Consider the following 22,788-nt stretch of genomic DNA (forward strand, 5'->3'; position numbering starts at 1 on the left):
GATACCTGGGAAGAAAGACTGTAGATTATGCCATACTAGAGAATGTGTGCATCATCTAGGAATTCTGTTTGATATTTTGGTACATTTTCTAAATGATTCTGTGTAGAAGTGCACATCTGGCAACATGAGGTGGTAAGTGAGGATTGACAAGAAAGCAGGAAAAAGTACTTTCTAGAGAAACAAAACACAGACAGCTGCCCATATATGCCTCATAGAGGAATGAGGTATATCACACTCAACAAAGGTAAAAAATTCAGCATGTCTTACCTCTTAGAGTCCAGAAATCCCATGGAATAAAGTGAAATTTCCCCAATCAAGGCATAATCTGGGACCATCATGGCAACCGTTCGGAACAGTGCCTGTAAGGAAAAAAGTAAGATGCCAGCTTTTGACTATGGAATATTGTAATAAATTGTGCCTATTTTGTAAGAATAGCATCTCTCCATAAATTCACGAATGCAAAGAATTCATGAATCATCTGAAATCTATGAGACTTCTTTAGAATTCTATTCTATTCTGATCTTATCAAGAGGTTCAAGAGGTCTGTGCTAAGCACTGCAGTAACAAATGCTTAGAAAGAGTCAATTCTAAAGAACTATGAATAGAGGAAAAGGGAAGTGATATTCATCTCACTTTCATAACAGACAAACTAGCACATGGTGTGGTTAATGCCTTGTAAAAGATCATGCAAAGAATTGTGGCAATGTTAGAAAAAGAACCAGGACCATATCAGTCTTCCATAGTGTCTCAGCAGAAGTTAGAAAATGTCTCAAAGTTATAATAAATTTAAATTGGGATTTGGATCACCAAGCCATTGTAAACCCAGAGAATTTCCAATTAGAGAGAGCACAGTTAATGCTGTAAACTGCTACCAATATGATTAGACTGAGACCTTTCTTCTGTGCATTTTGTACAACCTTAACTATTTACTAAAGCTTCACAAAAAGCACAGCGGGATACACTTGAATAGATTATCAGTTCTGCTGGTATTGGTTGGGGTAGACTTAAATTGTTTCACAGGAGCTGGCCTGAGCTGTGTTTTGGGTTTGTGCTGGAAGTGTTGATAATTCAGGGATGTTTTAGTTATTGCTGAGCAGGGCTTACACAGAGTCAAGGACTTTTCTGCTCCTCACCCCTCACACCGGCCAGGAGAACGGGTGCACAAGGAGCTGGGAGGGGACACAGCCAGGACAGCTGACCCAGGGATATTCCAGAGCATATGGGGTCATGCTCAGCAGAAGTAGAAAGAGAGGGACTGTTCAGAGTGATTGCGTTTTTCTTCCTTAAGCAACCATTACACATCAGTTTAGTATTTCACTGATGACTTTTTTTATTACTATAGACTAGAACCTGCAAATTCAGGTTAATTTTTCCAAGAAAGCAGGATTTCAGACTTACCTTCAGATTATCAGGCAACTCTGCCCTTCCAGCATAGCCAGGATTCATCGTAATAAATACAGCACATGTGGGATTAAGAGAGATCTCTGTCCCTTCAAAGATGAATGTTTTGAGTTTGCGAATTATAGCTTGCTGGATGCTGAGTATTTGCTGGGCAACTACAGATAATACCTCAACCTAATACAGACAGAACAGATTGGAAAACATAAGACACTTGGAGAACCAATTTAAAATGGTTTTGTTTACATGTTTTCATGGCTGTATTTGTGTTCCTCTAGGGAAAAATCACCCTGAGCCTATGCATTAGCTGCCTATTTGAGAGATCCCCTGAAAGTCAGTGCCACTATTCTCTACTCAGCCAACAGAGGCTTCTAAAAGCCTCCTCAGGGAAATACCGTGTGTCTGAACGTAGACATCCAAGTTAGCTGGACAGGAACTCCCTCTGGAGGCCTCTAAAAGCACTTTCCCTTCAACTCAGACACAGAAAGAGTTTAGGCTCTCCAGAAAAACTGATTTCACTCAATGGCCAAAACTGAGGGCAAACAATAGGTATGGCTGCTGATTGTTTTAAAGTATAAACAGAATATTGGAAAAGAAATGCTAATATTTGAATTCACAAGAAAATAAGCTACAGCAGAAAAAATGGAAAAATTAAGGAGTTAAAGAAACTAATACATACAAAATAGAATTTCATAAAATTTTCACATTTACTAGTATGTACTGAAATAAAATTTTATCAAAGTAACAATAAAACTTATCCAAAGTCATTAGTGACCAAATTAAGCAAAACCAAAAAGACCAGAGTAAGATCAAGGGGAGAATTAGATGTGTCTGTTTACACAGCTTGATAATCAAGTCACTCAGTTAGTGACACTCAGCTCTAGTCATTACATAAATCCTTCCACTGGCATTTGTCTGTCCTGTGCTGAACATAGACACAGGCAACTCCACAGCTGTAGCTTGATTTCTCAAGGAGAAGACAAGAACATTTTTTTCCCAACAAATGAGTGACACAAGAAAAAATTGTAAAGGAACATTTTTTTTTCAGCTAAATTGACCCAGAACACAACACTTTCTCAACACAGTACAGGTAGGCACGTACTTCTAGAGAAGGCAGCCAAGTGCCTATGTCTGTGTCACTGTCAAAACAAAGAGGTCTCACCACTAGTAAAAGCAGAAAATTTGCAATAATGCTGTCATGTCTAAATCTAAAACTTCTTGTGTCTTAAATTAAAGCTTTCTCATTTTATTTGAGTTAAAACATTACCTCAATTCTATTGAACTCGTCAAAGCAGGCCCACGCCCCAGCTTGTGCCAGCCCCTTAAAGAACTTGCCCATCGCCTTGTAATCGAGGCCATCGGAGCAATTAAAGACAACACACTACAACAAAAACACAGAGAACATGTCTCAGTATTACCATAAAGTCCACTATAAAATTCTTAGCATCTAAAATGGGAAGGGATTACTGTTGCTAGTTTTGGATTAGAAAACCAGGATGTCATATAGACACAGTCCTAAATGTGAGCTTGTTACCAACTATTCCCATGAATAAAGAACAGAATCATTAGGTGGGAAAGACCTTTGAGCAACTGTAAATGAATAGCTACAAAACAAGCAGCACTTGCTTAAGAATTGCATTTTAAGAAATACCTACATATCCAAACATAAACAGTGAAAACTAAAAAATAAAAAATAAGAAAAAGGCGGGGTTGGTACCTGTTTAGCTATTGCTTTTGCTAGATCTTTAGTCGTTTCTGTTTTGCCAGTTCCAGCAGGCCCTTCTGGAGCACCACCAAGATTTAATTTCAAGGCACCCATTAATGTCCTACATTATCAAGAACACAGGCATTAGAAATAGCAATCTTTAACGTCAGATTGTTTCTGAATGGATTGATAAGTATTTTCCATACAGGCTCTCTCCTGAAAACAATTTACTACTACAATCTACTGATTTTGCAGCTTGCCCTAAAAACCCAGTATTGTCTCATAAGTGATTCCTAACTATGGAAGGTCACATTTGGTCACTTGGCCTAAAAGGAATATCAAGGCTTTTATTACATGCATCCACCTTGTATACCCTCAATCACACAAGAAAATGAACAGTGCCATGAGCAAGATGGTAGAGTCTACAAAAGCACACATTTCCCTCAAGTGGCACTTGAAATGGCAAGAGCTTCAAGCTGGCTTTATAAATTCAGCCAATCTTTAGAAATTGATGAGAAAGCATAAAGGCTGTTACAAAAACCTGGGAATCACATTGCTTTTCAAGTGAACATCTTACTAAAATGAGATCCCTGTTAACACTGGAGTGATCTGATTATTTTACAAAATCCTCATTGAAAGGCTTTCACTCCTGTCTTGAGGGCTCGCCAGAATTGAAATTCCAAATGCCTTTGAATATTTCAACCTTGAGGATTGAAGTATTTCTATTACAACCTCTTGCAAGCAAGAGGAACAGGAAGCTAACTGTATCTGTCTAGGGCTCTATAATTACCTCATTTATCTTACAGGCAGGCATACCCAAACTGTGTGTCATACTTAAGATAAATTAATTGACCAGTGCTACTGTAGAATTCTTTGCAGTACCAATACCATTTGCTGCAGCCTCCTTTCAGAAGCACCTTCTTGGATACAGTAGAATCTATTACCCTCCTGGTGTAGAAGCCTATACATTGTAAATATTTTTACCGTATTTGCAAAAAATCTACAGGAAAATGTTAGCCTATTATTATCCTCCTATTATTAACTAGAACAAATGAAAGTAAGTACAGATCAATCCAAAAAAAGAAAACATTATTCACAGACAATATGTCTTTACCTATAACATCGATCTGTCAGTGGGGTTATAACCAGACGTTGCGAATTGCCCAGATACTCATAACCATATTTCATTTCTGTTGTGATCATTCTCACTATCACATCATTCTCTGCCCAGTAGTATCTCAGCTGAGAAATCCACTGGAAGTCATTCAGATCTGTGACTTTGTCTTCAACCAATTTTGAGACCACATCACGAGCTGCAGAGTAAGACACAGATTGTTTAAAAAAATCTACTCTTCTACTGTGGTAGTTTACTTAAAACCACTTTAAAGTAACATTTACTTAGAGCTATGTAAAAGCAATTCAATGCTTAGAGGCTGGTTTTCATGTTAGAGAGGAATTTGCAATTGTTTTGCATAGGGAATCAGCTGAATTGTAACTAGATTACAGTTTCTGTTCTAAATAGATGGGAGACCCTTGTGCAGAACTGAGCAATCCTCATTTGCCCAAAGAACTGAGCAATAACTCTGTAAGGCTGATTCAAGTTAGAGAAAACATTTTAGGTGCCTCTCTCCAATAGTCCACGCAGCTAATGACAGCAGCACTGCCCCAGATGGCCCAGGGGCAGCAGGAGCTGCACAGTACCGTGCACATCGATGACAATGAGAGCTCCGAGGGTCAGCCGGGCCCCACTGGACAGCTTTCCTCTCACTAACTCAACTATGTCCTTGATCTGTAGGTTGCTCTTCTCCAAGAAATCCTGTCACAGAAACAAACACAAGCATTAATGTGATGCTGTAGCCAGCAGTTCCCAGGTAACAAGTGACAGTACAAGGGCACATGGTCTTAAGCTGCACCAGGGAAGTTTACATTGAATATTAGGAAGAATTTCTGCATAGAAAGAGTGATTAGACATTGGAAGGGGCTTCCCAGGGAGGTGGTGGAGTCACTGTCCCTGGAGGTGTTTAAGAAGACTGGATATGGCATTCAGTGCCAGGGTCTGGTTGACAAGGTGGTGTTGGGTCTTGGGTTGGACTCAGAGGTCTTTTCCAACCTCATTCATTCTGTGATTACTACACTGTATAGAGAGATTTATGCCTGCACTGTTCTCTGAGGCTTTCCCTGTAGAGACAGGAATTAGAAATAAAAAATACATAGTCTTTAGCAATGCTCTGCCACTTTTAGTTTTGTACTTTACACCAGTATCACTCATAAATGAAGTAATAAAATTTCCTTCAGTAGGATTTCTCCTGATACACACCAAAGTAAATGGAAACAAACCTCTGCTGAGACCCAATGCAAAAGGAAGAACAAACTAAAGCACTGCATGAGTAAATTGCAATATGTTGTTGATAGAGGATCTTCTTTGCGAAGGAGATTTATATTAATTAATCAGAAGTCAGTGCCTAGGAATAGGAAGTTAGAAGAAAATCTTACTTGTAAAGCTTTTTTCCTTATAGCCTCAGAAACTTCTTCTGTCCAGTAAATGGATGAAACACAAATAACTGCCTGTCCAGGCCACTGAAGTACCCATTCTTTTCGAGGAACCTTAAACCAAAAGATCAATTTCAAACACAAGTCATATAAACACATTAGATTATGGCGCTGATAACAATTACTTTCCTCAATTGTCTTTTGTCTCATGCTGCAAATAAATGAGAATCACCATCTAAAGCTTTAATACATTTTCTTCATGAGACTTCAGGATTAAAACTTTAGATTAGTACTATTGAACAAGAAAAGCTGGATTCCACTTAGCTTCAAACACGTTTTCCTTGTTAAGAATTTGAGCAACATATTAATGTATATTTGTTTGTGAAATCTAACTTATACCATAGTTCAGGAATAATTACCTGGCTATATCCTTTTATGCCACCTTGAAGAACTTGTTTTACACTGGCCAACATCATTTCTTCTACTTGCAGAAGCCATTTTTCTACCATGCCCTTCAAGAAAGGAGAACAGTTAAGAGTCAGTACACATTTCTTGATTGTATTCTTCTTCAATGACACATTATTTGAAATGTGTTAGACTTAAATATGCTTTCTTTGGATCTAGGTGTTGTATATAAAAGGAATAACAGTAGAAATTACTCAAAATCTGACTGGTAATACTGTATTTTATGCTGTCTGAGGGCAGGTATATTAAACTCACTCTAAGGACAGCCCAGCTAAAGAAACAGCTGAGTATGTTTCATATAAGTATAAACAAAAAACACAGATTGCATGGTCAGCTAAGCCTGCTCATTTTAACCCAGGGCATGCTTTGTTTCTGCAGAATTAAGGGAAAAGAATATCTAACTCACAACATGCCCCACCTTTCAGAGGAATTTACTGCAAAATTGGTATGTCTTACTCCTTTTTATAGGAAATCCTTTTTATTCTAGAATACCAGTCTACACTCTCACTTCCTGAACTCCTTTCATGATGTGATCCTAAATGGTTTAAACCTCATTCCCTCAAAAACATGCACTTTATGCAATGTGTTATATATTAATCTAATTTAATATAGTAAAATATTAAAAAATTACATTTGCTTTCATTGGATAGATTTTATCTATGAAAGGAACTATTTCTTTCTCTGAACTGATCATGCCTATGATCTCCAGATCTTCTGTGAACTCCAGTTTAGCAATTCCTTCAAAACACTTCTTTAAATGTGGTTGTACTCGAAGTGGATCCTTTGTTTCAGACAGTATTTCAAGCAGCTCATCATTAGACAGGAAAAAGAATCTGCCAGAAAAATACAATTATTTTCCAAGCATGAAAATTGCCATTAATAATCTACTCATACAATTGGTTTTATTTTTCCTTAAGATACTAGTGTATCAGAGAGGAAATTATAATCTCAAATCCCTTTCCTTAAGCAATTTTTAACATTATAAAACCCATCACATCTATTTTTTCAGAATTCCAATGTGACCACCTTTTTATACAAAGGAAGAATAAGGGTTCTCAGACTCAGGCAGGAAAGACCAGATGGCTCCAGCCAGCCATTAAATACTCTGTGAAAACCCTGAATCCTGCTCCTCATGATCATGTAAAACTTCCACAGATCACACACCTCTGAAGAGGGTGGGGCAGGGACATAATTGCATTTCAGCCGTGGGAAGGTAGAAAGCTCCTTCAAAAATACCCTGCAAGTAATAATGCCTTTCCCAATCAAAGTTTACATTGTGACAGACAGATTGTGCCTCCCCATCCCCACCTGTTCTGGCATTTCACAACTGAGGAAAACATGTCTGGAGATGAGAACAGCTTTTCATTTTTTGCTGCATGTGACTATGTCCCACATATGTTTATAAAATGAGATTTTTAAGTTCAGTAGAAATGGTCTGAAAGAGCTTATGGCTTCTTGTTTCTAACTTAGGCCTGTTTAATTAATTTACCTTGGGAAAAATAATCTTTTTGACTCCAAGTAAGTATTCAGCCCCTTTTGAATGTCCTCTAAGAGAGTATTTGCTTCCTGAAGTCTGTCTAACATCTTGGGTTGTTCAGTTGCTACAAGTACCTTTGTGTCTTTCACCTTTGTAAAAACAAACACATAGCAGAAACTGCTAAAAATTGCAGTAAGTTTTACATTAAAGCTGTTAGCATCAATCACATATATCACAGAAGACTAAAAAGCTGTAATTCTTTTCTGTAGTGTGCTTTTATGGTATTAAATATGTTTGCATTATTTGATAGCTTTGCTCTTCAGACTGTCAATTTTTAATGAAGGAAATATCAACAAGTAAGATCTTTGGCACTTGCTCCTATTTCTTGACTATGCTACATTGTTTTCCACTCACAAATAAGTTCTATCAGAAACACAGCACATGACAATTATTCCCTGTTATTTCTTTCTAATAATACTCCTCTTCAGAGGGTTCTATTTCAGTACAGGCCTCATCGTTCACAGACAGTTGGACAGGTCTCAACTCCTATTTAGTTACATTGATTATTTCAACATCTTTATCACACAACCACACACTCACAGCATTTTTGACAAACATCTCAGTTCACACCACCACTGTCTGGCCTCTTACTCAACTTCCTACTTACAGAGAATTGAACAGGTTACCAAATGGCACTTCCTATCCCCATTATCTTAACGTGACACACTACCATTGACAGTCCATATTCACTAGATTTTTGAATAGCCATGCCATCACATATGAGAGAACAATCACATGAATAAAAAATCCACTTAGTTGCTCCAAAAGTGTGTACACCCTCTAACTCTCACTGTATCCAGACAAGGCTTTGTACCTTGTCAGTGAAGTCGTAAGCAGATCTTGAAAGCACAAATCATTCATCTTTCTACCTAATTCTGACCATTTAGCTATAAGAAAGCTAGAACATTTAGAATTCATGTTCCTTAAGCTATAATTCACTTTTCAAAACCAAGCCTTAACAGAAATCTCAATACAATAATGATGCAATCTACAGTTTAACTGCAAGACTAGAATTTGTTGGACTTCAGAAAAGGATTTTCCACTTCATAGATACAAACACCCAACTGCAGAAAAGAACAGTGTATGTGCATGATATTAATATTCATGTTACTAGATGTGCATAAAAATGTACAATTTATGAAATGTTAGTACTTACCACTTCTGTCATAATGTTTTTCCAGTATGAATCCACAATCTTAAACTTTCTGCCCTCTTCAGGCATTTGAGCTATAATATCTTCCGAACTAAAAATTGGTTCCAAATACAACCATGTTGCCTGACATTTTAACCAGCTATCTATAATATCTTGCATTAAACACAGCTTATCTCTCCAAGCCTGCAATAAAAACATTCAGTAGTTAACCAAAATAAGCAGTTAAGCAAAAAAATAAAAAAAAATATGAATATGTGTTCTTAGTTAACCATTCTCCAGTATCTTATCATGTCATAACACCTTGAAGCACTTGGGGAAAGCATATTATGTGACATGCAATGATCTGGCTTTTCCTTACCACACACTCAGCTTCTATTGGTTTGATGAAGGGAGAGCCACACACTGTCTGAGTCTTAACAATGTGATCATCCAGCAATAGCTGGATGTCATCCACTGCTGACAGGATGCTGGTGTCCTATAAACACATGACACTTTGGTAAGTCAAATGGCAGTTACTTTATTTCACCACTCATTCAGCTTCCTGTAGCCCCCTTCTCTATGATGTGAAGATACCAAATGGAATCTCCTCTGTAAACCTCCGTTTCAGGTCCAGAGACCAATTGTTTTGTGTCGGGGAGCTGATGCCTTCTGACTCAATCTTTTGCACTGTGACTTTTGTTCCTTCTGGGCAAGTTAAAATTTCGCTACTGCTCAGCTTTCCACACAATCCTGGGGAAGTCCTCAGGTTTACAGATTTGTTAGGATGAGTATGTGAGATCACAAGCTGACCAGATACTAAAGTCCACATAAAAAGAGATATAATAATGGAGACATTTGCCCAGCTGTGGGCTAAGATACAACTTTCAATTGCACCACAATGAATCAGCAGCAATATCCCTCTAATATTTCTCAATTGGTATTCAGAACCAAAGTAATTATTTTCAGATATATATATTGATTTGGTGTTTACTTACAGTATCCCTGTATTTCGCCAAACCAAAGTGCACATTGACCCACTCCAATTTCATTTTCTCTATTGATTTCTCTAAGGAATACTCCTTACTTGCAGCTGCTCCAACAGGTTCTATTCTAAATTAAAATGAAATATATCTTTGAAATGATTTTGTAACATAACTGAAGAGGAAAAAAAAAAGCAGTTGTAGGTAGAGTTGCATATCAGACTACCTTGCATAATAATTTGTTAATAATATCACAGACTCTTTCTTCAAGAAATATTTTTCCACTTTCAGCCTCACCAAGTTAGAGATATTGATATTAATTGGAAGACAAATACAAACAGAAAATTCTGAATGAGCAAATTAAGTGATTTAGGAATATAATTGGATTTTTATACCTCTGTGCTACAAGAAGAACTCAGAGTTCACACCTTGATAAATATAGCTGATTTTACAGCATGTTCTAACAGCACACAAAACCCCAAAAGAACTAAAATTTGGTATCTGAGCTATGAAATACAATGTCCAAAAAATGAGACTAGATTAAATTTCTTACTGTTCAATAAATTTGGAGAGTCCACAGTCCAATATGTATTTAAGGTTAGTGCTTTCATCCGGTTTGATCTCACATCCTACAATTTTACTAATCTGAAAATAAAGTAAGAAATAAATCTATTATCAAGATGCATTTTTGTAAAATACTTTCAAATAGCAAGCAACAAACTCAAATGAAGTATTAGCACAACACCCTAATTTGCTCTTCTGCCATTAATTATTACTTTAAAAATGCCACTGCCTGAAGCATTCATTTCAAAACTGGATCTATCATGTCACAGGATAGAAGATCTTGGACTGTCAGTTCCTGTGGCAGAATATTTGCATAGTTAAAGCAAAGTTTAAAGTACCTGCTCCCAGTGTCTCTCCTTCATTCCACGATTGCAGGCAATTGACAGGACAGGAAGATGCTGTTTAAATTTATCAAGCTTGAATTTCATGGATTCTGCCATGCGCCTGGGCACCGGCACATCTGGGAAGCTCTTACTGAGCTTGTACATGGTCCTCCACATATTTCCAACCTCTTCATTAATTTCATCAGAATTCAACTGCTGAAGAGGTCCTGAATACAACAGCATAAAAAAACCACAGCAGGCACATCAGCACAAGGAGATTCCAAGAGTGGTTCAGTTACAGCTATTTTTAATCACTGTCCTCTAACTGGAAATCAATTGTGTTACAAAAAATTATCTTAACGCAAAATCCAAGTCAGTAATTCTATTTCACACTGCTTAACAGCACTTATTCCTTAAAATTATTTTCTCACAACTAATCAACCCTCTCAGCTTCTCCTTAACTAACTAAAAATAACATGTTTCATCAAATGAACATCAAAGCCTCACCATTCATCCATTCCTCAGATTTGGTATGGAAAGTATATGCTGTTACCCAAAGCTGCTCAAAGGGTTCTTTGGTTGCAATTATAGATTGCAAGAGAGGAAATTGAGTCTTCTCCTGCCCAAGCAAATCTTCTTCATAATTAATGCCCTTTAAGGGAAAAAGAAAAGTAAATTATTCCCATCAAAAATTCCTGTTGTTGTTTAAACTTTTAAACAGACAATATTCAACACAATTATTTTACATATCTTAAAGCCAGACAGATCTGTTGATATAGGCTTGTGGATTTTAGGTGCATAATGTAATGCTGTTCTTGAAAATTCCCCTGATGCTTTCATGGAATCATAGAGGTGTTTTCCAATATAAACCATTCCAAGATCAAGTTCAATGATGAACCCAGCATTTTTTACTACTCAAATAAATTTAAAAATACAAATCCATTTTAAAATAAGATAATGTACCATGGAATTCAGTGGAAAAAAAAGCCTCACAAACTGTGAAATCTGAATGTAAGCTCCTCAGTTAGAGAGGCTTGTAGGATTTTTTTTAATTTGTGCTTAGTTTGTCGTTTTTTTTCTTTTAGAGAATTATCTGGGAGCACCCATCAAAACAGGTGTTAATTGCTGTGTTTATTCATGGTAAGACATTGTCTCTGTCAAAAAGATTTTACACTAAAAATCAATGTGCAAAGGTTTAGATTTTTAAAAAGTATTGTCTTCTTCATTTTACAGGTGGGGAGGTGAAGCATAGAGAAATGCTGTCTGAAATGCAGACACTGAATTCAGATTGAGTCCTGAGTCTGTGGTTTTATAATGCCAGCTGGCCTTTCATAAAACTTGTAATCATTCAATATGAGCTGCCAGCAGAAAAAATGTAAATATTCATATTCCAAGGTAATATTTAAATTCATGTATTCACTGAGCTAATTGTCATGCCTTTTAAATTGTGTGGATACACCTCTCATTGTGATCATGTATTAAGAAACTTAATCAGTTGTTCTGATCTACCTATAGCAGCATATCAGTGTTGTTAACTTACACTAATTAAATATACTAGATGCCTTTAAATCAGATTGATAGTGTTGATGTGTAGGACTACCAATTCATTTAAATTCTAAACTCAATTAATTGGTTCCATATTTTCTTTTGAGTGGGACTTAATTAAAATCTTGACCCTTATGTCTCCATATATGGAGAAATCTCATTGTCTCACCGTGATTTAGAAGGTTAATTAAGTCTCACAATGCCTGAGAGATCTCATTACCCAGCAGAGTCACAGCTAAGACAAACTGTTCAATTTAGGATGATACAGTAAATTGGATTGGGAGCCCTGAATAGAATCTAGAAATCTTGGACTTCAGTTTGTTTCTTAGCATTTGAAATTCGTGTTATGTATTAAAATGTATATTTAATGCCAATCAGCATTAAATGGAAATTACACAAACAGTTGAAAAACATTTGGGTTTAATTAGAGAATAAGCAGAGGGACTGAAAACACAGCTCCAGTGCACAAACCATGATTCAGGGAAAATGCCAGCTCCCTAATATTCTGCCTCTGCCAACTCTGCCAGAAGAATTGTTTTCTGTGGGTAGCATCTTGATACTACTGACTCCTTGGAAACATCAGTATTTCAGTTTTAAAAACTCCCTGAATTTTTTTTTCTTCACAAAATTTGCTCTTCAACTCAGTAGCTGGGACAAATCAGCATACAGGCACAAGAAGATATTTGCCACATCTTTGTGAATTTGGAAATTTTAAAGCCATCTTAACAATATATGGCCAGAACCCTGAAAAAAAAATCGGAGCAGGAACCAAACTTTTTCTCATCCAGAACATTGCAACCCATTCCATACTCAATTAATGTATACTAACCTCAAATTCTATTAGTGCATTATCTATATTCTTACTCAACACTTGAAAATTTTCAACATTCTTCTTCAATTCTTCTGCAGTCACGATATCCCCCCGCTTTTTGTAGCTTTCTACTTCTTTATGATAACCTTCAAGAGTTTCCTTAAACTTAGAACACCTGAGGTAAAGACAGCTATGGTAATATGATGTTGTGTTTAATTCCTTTTCAGATTTCAATTATTTTATTAATTACAACAGGCACTGTCACATGAAATCTGATCTCAGGATTAGTGTAACCACAGATGCCAGTGAAAGCTCACTAATCAATACTATATCAATAGTATTATATCAATACTTATATCAATACTATGCAGTTCATAGGATTAGAATTCAAGGCTCATTTACAAACCTCACAATTGATTTACTTTACTTACATTTGCTACCTCTACTACTTGGAGAAAATAAAAGAAGAGTGAAAACAATGCAACAAAACTATGTGTACTGCTGTACTAAATAATATAACAAAATAAAATTATAATTATTGTGGACCAATCCTCCATTGCTCCTTTCAGATCTATTTAAGTATACCGATACTCAAATCCATCCTCATCAATAGTATTTTTTTAAATCTCCATAATGCTACAAGCTAGATTTATTCCTTACTTTCTCAGGTTCCTTCTAAGTTTTCCTTCTCTGATATTATCTCCCTTCTACACATACTGAGATGTTTCTTTTCTTTAAAAATAGCCAGTGGAAAAAAATTATTTGACACCATACCTTTCCATCAATGCCCTCTCCACCTGAATCCTCATGTTAGTCAACACATCTTTACTGCTATTAAATATTTTCTTAATCTCATCAGGCCAATGAAAAACTGTGCTGTTCAGGTTTATGTCATCATCTAAAATAAAAAAAAAATATAGTCACCTTTAAGAAAATACCTTTTAGTCAATGATTTAATAGAATGGTTATTATATAATGCAATTACTATTGACAAGCAAAACAGTTGAACTTTGTTTAGGAATAAGCAATGAAACTGGTGGCTAGATTATCTTTACTGCAAAAAAAACTCTTCCCTAAAACAAGTCTGATTAACAGCAAAACTGTAAAATCAAGTTAAGAATGTGAAATTCTCTAAATAAGATGTTGGCTATGCAGAGACAGTTAGTAAGAACAGTTATTCCAGAATATCAGTTCCTTTCAACTACACACAGAGAGACCACTCCTAACTAAATGAGCATCATACCTAAAAAAAGATGGATAAATGTTTAAAATATTTCTAGTCCTCAATATGTAAGTGCTGAATTATTCACAAAAGCTAGAGCATCACAACTACAAGATGAGGATACATCTCCATCTTCATATGTGTCTGTTTGTTCAGTGCACTTAGGTCATTATAACTGATGTAGGACACATGCTTATAAACTCAGCTATAGAGAAAATGTAATTATGAAATACTGCAATTGCAAACACTCCAGTCCAAAAGGTAACAGAAAATTGTGCTGTGTGCCATTCCTCTGCCATTCCTTGCTGCACTGGTACATTTTGGCCTCTATTGAATTATTTTTATTTCCTTTCTGGCTCTTTTGGAACTTTCCATTAGCACCCTAGAAGATGCAACATTTAGGCATGCAGAGTCCATTATCTATATATAAATATTCTCATAGGGAAATTTTATATTCTGTAGTTAGACATACCAGAGAGATCAGCATAGTCCATGAGGATTTGTAGTCTATTGGCTGCTTTGGCAAGGTCCTTTTGCAGTTTTACAACAGTAACTTCACTGGATTTCTTCAAGAATGCATCATATTCCACTAACTGTTCAGTGTTCTGAGGCACTTCACTCATTCTCTTTGCAATAAAGTTAAACTCCTCACAAATTCTTCAACAAAAAGATAATAGACATGTCACCGGGATTGTAAATAAAGAGAGATCTGATAAAATGATTTTGTCCTTGAAACAAAACCATTAAATTTCTTCATAAATGGATTTTTTTTTTTCTCTGTGAGTTCTAGCCAAAGCTCCCTGTTCAGCCAGGCTGCCCATCTTGCATTTGTCTGGTCAGCACTAAAATACCCATCAGATGAATAAAGGTATCTCATCCACATATATCCAGCATCAATCCAAGCAGTCAGCAAGAATCATCCATGCAAACAACAGGTACCTTTGATTTAACCGTCTGTTTTCCATCACTTCATATTCAATCAATGTGTCTTTGAGATTTTGGGTCCGACTGCAGAGTTCCTCATGCAGCTGTAAAGCATCCAGACAGAACATGGCCAGAGGAATGGTGACATCCATAGAAGCAATCTCTCTTTTCAAGTCTGTGAAGCTGTCAATCTTCTAAAAACAGCATATAATGCATCTGTTATTTTTCCTAAAAGTCTATAGCTGAAAAATCTGACAGAACTAATAGTTTCCATCCAACAAACTTGATCATTTATTCCAAACAGAAGAAAGAAAATTCATTTTTATCTTTCCTGAGACCTGCTATCATCCACAGATTCCAGGGCTGAAAGCTTTGCACAGCAATTTGCCATAGTAGGGAAGACTCCAAGCTGTCTAAGGAAGCATTTAGCCATATGCTGACCCAGGATGCAAAGAGAAGAGCAGACAGGGCTGACTCAGGACAAGACAGTCAAAAGACAAGCAAGCTGCAGATTGACCAAATACTCTAGGCAGCCTTTCTGCTAAGAAAGAACAACTCACAGAAGAAGGTCATAAAGAAACCTCCTCCTACATTTGCACAGCAGCCCTACAGTAAGGGGATATGTAAATCGAGTATTCCCTAGTATTCCCAAAGGTGAAAAGAAGTGATTTGTTTTTAGGCATAAATTAGGAAGTCATGTGTGATGTTTTAGCAGTTGTCAGGAACACATTACCTCAGTTAAAGCATCTAAAGAAGGACCTTTATCCAAAAATTTTGCCACATCTTGCCGTGAATTGTTGTTCAAAAGATTGCTGTATTTCACATACACATTTAAATACCTTAAACACAGAAGATCACAAAAACAAACATAAATTTCTCATGCAAATTTTCTCTATAGAAAGAAACAAACACACTCAAACTGTCTATTAAGTCAAATGGAGTGTTATGAAACTGAGGGTTTGGAAGGGCAATGGAGTTACCAGCCAAAACTTACTTCTTTGGACCAAGTATGTTGCTTTCAAAGATCTTTTCAAGTTTGTTTATATACTCTAAAAACAATGACTCATGTGGTTTGACTGTATTAAGAGTGAGATCACCTCTTCGTAATTCCGGAAATAGAAGTTTCTCTACCTAAAGGAAACCATTACACATACTGTAACAACACAGAATAGTGGGAAAAAAAAAAAAAAACGGTATTCTATTACCCATTCATCTACCATGTTTTAAAAAAATTATTATTTGGTAAAAACATTGCAATGCATAAAGGCTCTGATCCATAATTAACACTTGGTTACTCACATAGTTTGCTTGTGAAAACTATATGAAAATCAAGCTAGTGCTTCAATGTAACTTGAATCTGAAAAATATCTTCTATAATCAAAAATTCTGCACAGTTCATGGTTCACAATCCTCATCTTTATCTTCTATTTGTCAGTCTTGAGGCTCATTTGTAACTTTTTACCTTATAGAGAGCTTTTATTAATATTGTATTTTGTATGTGGCTATAACTTATCCAGTACCTTTGGGAGTTCCTCGGCACTCTGCAGAATCTTCTGGAAGCAATGACTGATTAAATCCCAACATGCTCCCAAAGGAGGCTCAAAGACAATATCAGGCTCTTTCACACGGAGTTTGACTATGAGTATCTGAGATAGGAAGAACTGAATTCCTTGATACGGTTCTTTAAAATCATTTCCATTCTTACGGGAAAGAAGGAAAAAAATACAGAACAAGGAAGTGAGCTATAGGAATAAGAATTTTTAAACTGCTCAAACTCCCCAAATATCCTTACTACACAACACCAATGCAATCATCTTCCCTGATATTTATACAGAACCTGATGTTTCAAACAAGATCTTATGGTGCTGACTACTTAATGAATCTATAAAAGCTAGAATTAAGAAACTCGGTTTAAGCCTAATTACCTTTTCTCTTAAGTAACAGAAACAAAGCACTAATTATCATAGAAACAAAATTTCTAAAAGAAAAGTAATCTATAATATCTATCAGAAATAAATTCCAGGATCTAGTTTTAATTGCCTTTAATTGTGTGGTCAGTAAGAACTGCGCTAATTGCAAATCCCCAAATTGCCTTTACAATAATGGAGTCCTAATCCATGGCTAGATTTGTAATGTAAATGTTAGAATAAGTTAAAAAAGAACAAAACAAGCAACAAACCAAAACAAATAAAAAAGCCCACCCAACCAATCTACAAGACAATACTGAAAAAAAAAATAAATTTAAAACCCAACCATCAGCCGTAAAATCATCATCCAGATGCAAAGCTTAGTGGCAAGGCTTAGTGCAAGGTCTGATAGTAAACTGCATCAAGTAATTGATTCAATTGATCCTCTGCAATGCATTATTTAACCCACCACATTTATTCATTTTGTCTTATGATGGTAGGTCCTGGGATCCTAAATTTTAAAAACTCATTTCATCAAAGAAGCAACTTTATGGTATCTAAAACAGTGGTAAAATCTCCCACGGTAAAATGGTTATTGTTATAATTCTGTGCATTACTTGAAATAATACAGGGCCTTCATTGGGTATAGACAGGGTATATAATGTATAATATATACATTATATGTATATATAATATACATATATAATATGTATATTATTTTATATACATAAACCACCTCTGCAAAAGATTACACATGACTGCACACACTTTTGTCTTCAAAGGAGATTATTTCTGTGCTTTCAGAGAAATACAGTAACTGGTTAAGACCAAGAAAAATTAAACTAAAAATAAACTAAACTAAACTACAGTAAATGCACACTCACTCAAGACTTAGCTGAAATCTGCTATAAACTGTTACTTGTTACCCCAGATCTGCCAAGTGGTCATTCAAGTCAGAGGTTCCTGACAATGCAAAAAATCCACTGAGTACACATAAATCTTTGAAGGATACAGCTATTTTTTATGGAGGCAAGAGTCATTTGGGACATTTTAGCCTTCAAAGAGCATTCAGTTTCATGGCTATATGAATTATCTCCATGTAAGACAGAAAACTGTACATATACCTGACAGCACATACCTTGTGGATCATAAAAAATGCAAGAAGATCTTCTAAGGAGTTAATAACCATCTCACGTAACTGTAATGACATTAGAGCTGCCACAGAATTAAAATAGCTTTCAACTTTCTCAGAGGAATCAGAGTCCCTTTCAGGAGCAAAATGAAGCCACATATTTCTCTGATCAATGAAAACAGATGCACAAGCTGGGATCCATCTACAATGAAATAATATGGAGACAAAGTTTTTAAAGGCTTGCTAGTCTTACTTTGCTCCTTGCAATTAAGTCTCAACTCAGAAATTACCCAAAGAAAGAGTAAAATACAAAGGGCTAGAAGAGAATTGATACATATACCTTCCAGGACTTAGAGGAAACCTTTGTTTTAAAGCTAAGAATGCTTGTTAAAATGGACCACTATGATTAGTTTAAATTAATAGTAATAGACAAAGCAATAGCAAATTATATTGTTTTATTGATTATGGAACAATATTCAATTATTAGCATTAAATGAGAGACAAGTTTGGAAGAATCTCAGGCAGCAGACTGCAAACAGTTTCTATTATGTGCCTCATATATTCTTTCCTAAATAGACTGATTTCCATAACAAAATAAAAAATTCAATCAGCATTTTTACAGATATAGACTCCACTCCTCTCATGGTTAGAAACCTTCTGAATTCATCTCCATTTATTCATAGTTTATTACCATTTATTCTTGTACAAGCACACTTGCACTTCCATAGGCTCTTACAGTATCCTGACATTTATTCCTCTGAGGGCTATTCACCTCTTTTTTTGGCAGCCTTGTGGCTGGGACTGGTGTCATCTCAGTCTAAGATCTAAAAACAGGTCTTTGTAAGTCAGACCCTGAGATACTCTATTTATCTACAGCTACCACAGCTGGCACTGACTTGTTCTGAAGGATATCTCGAGCTTCCAAACAGTGCCTTTGAATGATGTCCTCAAACTCTGCAGGCAGCAGTGGCAGATCCCCACCAAGCACCTCTGCGGTGCGAACAAACCGGAGATGGCTGAACCTAGGGAAGGCAAAGACAGAGGAGATCCTTTATGGAATACAGCTTAAAAAAAAACCATCCATGAAATATAGTCAGGAAGGCCTCAAGTGTATTCTAAACACTTAAATATATTCTAAACACTAAAAATATAATTTCATTTATAAATATCACTCCATCGCTAAGCTGTTCAGCAAGTGCATTTCTGATTGGGTTTTTCTGTCTACAAAGATAAAGGGTTTCACAACATTTAGTTGTACTTGCTGTATTTAAAACTCTTAATTCTTTGCTAAAATTGTCTTGTCCTTTTCCTAGATTCATTAGTGTATCCAGTCATTAAAGAACATATAGAATGACACCTACTGCTTATATTCCATATTAATAAGTAGCTATCCTGACTACTCTGTGGGGGGCAAAAAAGAAATTTCAGCAGCATAGCATATATCACATACAACTTAACCTAAATTCCTGCAAACGCTTCTTAAATGCAAAAACAGCTTTCAGAATTACTAATTACCATATTTAACCTCCTAAGACTACACATCTCAATTTTCAAATGTCCCCAGGGCAAATTTCAACTACAAACATTTGAAAGTTATTCAGTTTTAAGTGTTAATTTTGTTCATTTCAGCAACCAGGATGAGAATTCCAAATCACCATTTACTGGAGCACTGAATCTTAATTTAGGCATAGCACCTTTTAACAAAGGGGATGATCTTTTCACAGCATGTAACACATGTTCATTCAGCGATTGCAGGAAACAATCATTTTATGCTGAAATTCTTATGGGCTCAGAAAAAATAATTATTTAGAAAACAGACATGTTTTGCCACTTTCTAGTAGCTCCCCCAGGATCTCTGTAGCATATGTAGAGAGGTCAGAAGATGCACTCTCTAACCAAATCATTAAATAAAAGCATGCTAAATTTTATTAAGATCCTATGACCAAGCCATCTTACTGAGAAAGCCAGAGCTCTTGCAAAATGGGCATCAGTGAATTCACTATGAACAGATTGTTTTCATTCCAACTTTTTGTTTCTTTATAAGAGCTGTGCCATGGGACTGGTGCAGAGACAACTCTCCGGGGAAAGGGGCGTGGGGTGCTTCCAATAGACAGTCTCTTCCTCTCAGCTGGATCCAACAAGACATAATCAACTACAATAAATTATATATATCATGGTTAGACTGCATGGATAGCCAAAACCTACATTCAAAACCACTTCATAATTCAGGAAGCAGTAGAATTCTGCACATTTAAAACTAATATAGTCATATAGTTAGTTGTATGTTTTTAGTTTAAAATACAACACAATAACAAAATTACAAATTTGATTCTAAAATTGTTTGAGGGGAGAAAAAAAAAAGAAGAGAGAAAATTGGTCCTGACTCTAAAAATGGGAGGCAGAAGAAACAATTTTTCATTCCATCTCTCCACCTGATGGGATGTAAAGTTTCGTAGATATTTGTTGAAATATTTAAATGCTATATAGCATGATTACAGGTTATTTTCTCTCAGAGATCTACTGTAGCTCTACTGACCCCAAAGGAATTCTCCACAGATGCTAAGAATAGGAGATTTGCTTCCAAACTGCAGTAAATGTCTACATAGTTGGAATTACTCAGAGATTTTGAGTCTTACCAATGGATTTCATGAGGCCGACACAATAGTCTGTCTTAATCTCCTCTCTTAAACGTGCCAGGAATTTCTCCAGCTCTAGGCTAGGAAGAATGTCAGCTGGAATATATTTTAAAATTTTATTCACCATTTCTTTATCCTGAGGTGTCAGCATGTCTTCTCGCACTCCATTATATATGTAGTGATAGTACCGCTAAAAAATGTTCAAAAAATTACACTTATTGTATGAATTCTGTGACAGATGATTTATTACTATTAAGTATTTTTAGCTTTTCTATCACATGAGCCTTCTCTGTAATTGAAAGGTGTTTGAATACAATGGATTTTGGGTATCTATCTATGTTCCTTCTGAAGCACTGACGTCTTTACAAGACTTCCACCCATGTTGATGCAAGCACATAGACCACTAGAACTCAGTTCAGCATATTAAATTACAGATCAAAAAAGTATTAGAGAACAACATGAGATGTTAAGAATTTGGGAAGATACTTAACTTGCAAATCCTTTACAACAAAAATCAGAGTAGCTACAAACAAATGAAAAAGGGGCTGACAATTATTTGACAACAGTTTGCTATATTGAGTATTTACATCTCCTAATCCTCATGTACTGCCTGCTTTTCTCAGCTACCTTTTAGTAAACAGTTTCCAGATATCTTGCAGATGATTAATGCTGCTACTTTCACTTTAAAAAGAAATTATATAAATACCTCTAGATCATCACTTGAAGGTGGCTTTTCTCGCTTACTTATCTCCTTCTCATGTAAATCCATGAGAGCAAATTGTTCTTCTGGGGTCAGTGGCTGATTGTCTGTATAATTTATGACATGCAGTTCTGGTGTATGAGCAGGTACACTCAGTGAAATGCGATTCAAACTCTTTAACAAATTACTTTTGTAAAAGAAAAAAAAATACAAGTTTAGCAAATCAAGAAGGAGTAATGTTTGAGGACAGATGACAAGGATTATATAAACCACTTGTGCTACACTGAGGACAAGTATGATCTATGGAAACTCTCATTAAAAGTGCAAAATACAATATACTACTTTTAACATAAAGGATGCAGTCATGCAAACCTTACAACTGCCTGGGGTCACTCAGACAGGCAGTATTTTATGAGCAGTTCTATCAGAGTCAGACCTACTAGGACAGTTATTTAAGTTGCCCAAGATCTCCATGTATTTTCATGTGATTATCTTACTAAAATCTTGTGACACAAAAGCCAGTCTTGATGCACATATTTGTAAGGTCTTAGCATTTCATGCTTGGATGCTTAACACAGCATTCAGTAAAAAAAAAATATTAAATCACAACTCAAACCAGACTTACTGTAATAATATAACATTAAAGTACATTACCTGTCAGAACTCCATCGCCGCTTTTTCCTTGCAGCTTTAAATATCAGTTAAGAAAAATCACATACAGATGTTTTTCAAATAAGATATTATTTCATATTGGTGAAAAAACAGAGCTAAGATAATTAATCACATAATGAAATAAGAAAAAAATACAATGACAAAGAGAAGCACTGCATGTGATTATTTGGGGGGATGAACCTAACTAGAAACTCTGAAACTGGCCTTTCATTAATTGAAGTTATACAAGCATTGGCAAATTTGTCTACACTGACTCTGAAGTGATAAGCCTTTGTTTCTTAGGGATATGTGATGTTTTCCAGGGATGATGCTTTAGCGGATAAATAATTAAACAGTGCATAGAACAAGCAAACTTATATACATATTCAAATATGGATACACAGTGAAGACTGTGATATCTCTATCATTGAAAAGGACTTCAATTTTTTAATATTTTTCAATTTTAAATCCCGTGCAGTAAGAGTGTAGTTATTAGCTATGGAGTCACTGGGGTTTCGGTAGTGATGCTGCTCTTTGAATGGAGCTGCCAAAGTCCATGATGATTCCTGCATCAAAGGAGGATAACGGGTTTTCTGAAGGAGAAGCTGCAATTGGAAAAACAAAAGAAAAAGTTTTACAGAGCACAGTAATTTAAAAAGCTTTCTT

General features: G+C 35.8%; 1 protein-coding gene across 2 annotated transcripts in view; it reads right to left on the minus strand.

Annotated features, from left to right (window-relative positions):
* Positions 1 to 22,788, minus strand: part of DNAH3 (dynein axonemal heavy chain 3) — a 53,767-nt gene that overhangs the window by 25,029 nt on the left and 5,950 nt on the right. For both annotated transcript variants that reach the window (XM_086854693.1, XM_023936708.2), the window contains 30 exons: positions 22,523 to 22,727; positions 22,126 to 22,159; positions 21,478 to 21,658; positions 20,772 to 20,961; positions 20,092 to 20,287; positions 19,032 to 19,157; positions 18,142 to 18,337; positions 16,617 to 16,796; positions 16,091 to 16,227; positions 15,830 to 15,935; positions 15,112 to 15,290; positions 14,645 to 14,829; positions 13,725 to 13,848; positions 12,969 to 13,125; positions 11,102 to 11,246; positions 10,610 to 10,821; positions 10,261 to 10,352; positions 9,723 to 9,837; positions 9,107 to 9,223; positions 8,752 to 8,931; positions 7,548 to 7,684; positions 6,690 to 6,891; positions 6,013 to 6,105; positions 5,597 to 5,707; positions 4,805 to 4,919; positions 4,218 to 4,416; positions 3,116 to 3,224; positions 2,666 to 2,779; positions 1,399 to 1,575; positions 268 to 359 (listed from right to left, as the gene is read on the minus strand). In XM_086854693.1, the coding sequence (XP_086710819.1) occupies positions 268 to 359; positions 1,399 to 1,575; positions 2,666 to 2,779; positions 3,116 to 3,224; positions 4,218 to 4,416; positions 4,805 to 4,919; positions 5,597 to 5,707; positions 6,013 to 6,105; positions 6,690 to 6,891; positions 7,548 to 7,684; positions 8,752 to 8,931; positions 9,107 to 9,223; positions 9,723 to 9,837; positions 10,261 to 10,352; positions 10,610 to 10,821; positions 11,102 to 11,246; positions 12,969 to 13,125; positions 13,725 to 13,848; positions 14,645 to 14,829; positions 15,112 to 15,290; positions 15,830 to 15,935; positions 16,091 to 16,227; positions 16,617 to 16,796; positions 18,142 to 18,337; positions 19,032 to 19,157; positions 20,092 to 20,287; positions 20,772 to 20,961; positions 21,478 to 21,658; positions 22,126 to 22,159; positions 22,523 to 22,727 (4,406 nt within the window). The remainder of the gene's footprint in view (positions 1 to 267; positions 360 to 1,398; positions 1,576 to 2,665; positions 2,780 to 3,115; positions 3,225 to 4,217; positions 4,417 to 4,804; positions 4,920 to 5,596; positions 5,708 to 6,012; positions 6,106 to 6,689; positions 6,892 to 7,547; positions 7,685 to 8,751; positions 8,932 to 9,106; positions 9,224 to 9,722; positions 9,838 to 10,260; positions 10,353 to 10,609; positions 10,822 to 11,101; positions 11,247 to 12,968; positions 13,126 to 13,724; positions 13,849 to 14,644; positions 14,830 to 15,111; positions 15,291 to 15,829; positions 15,936 to 16,090; positions 16,228 to 16,616; positions 16,797 to 18,141; positions 18,338 to 19,031; positions 19,158 to 20,091; positions 20,288 to 20,771; positions 20,962 to 21,477; positions 21,659 to 22,125; positions 22,160 to 22,522; positions 22,728 to 22,788) is intronic.

The sequence above is a fragment of the Cyanistes caeruleus genome, chromosome 17, assembly GCF_971803275.1.
Source record: "Cyanistes caeruleus chromosome 17, bCyaCae1.hap1.1, whole genome shotgun sequence".
Classification (NCBI taxonomy): Eukaryota; Metazoa; Chordata; class Aves; order Passeriformes; family Paridae; genus Cyanistes; species Cyanistes caeruleus.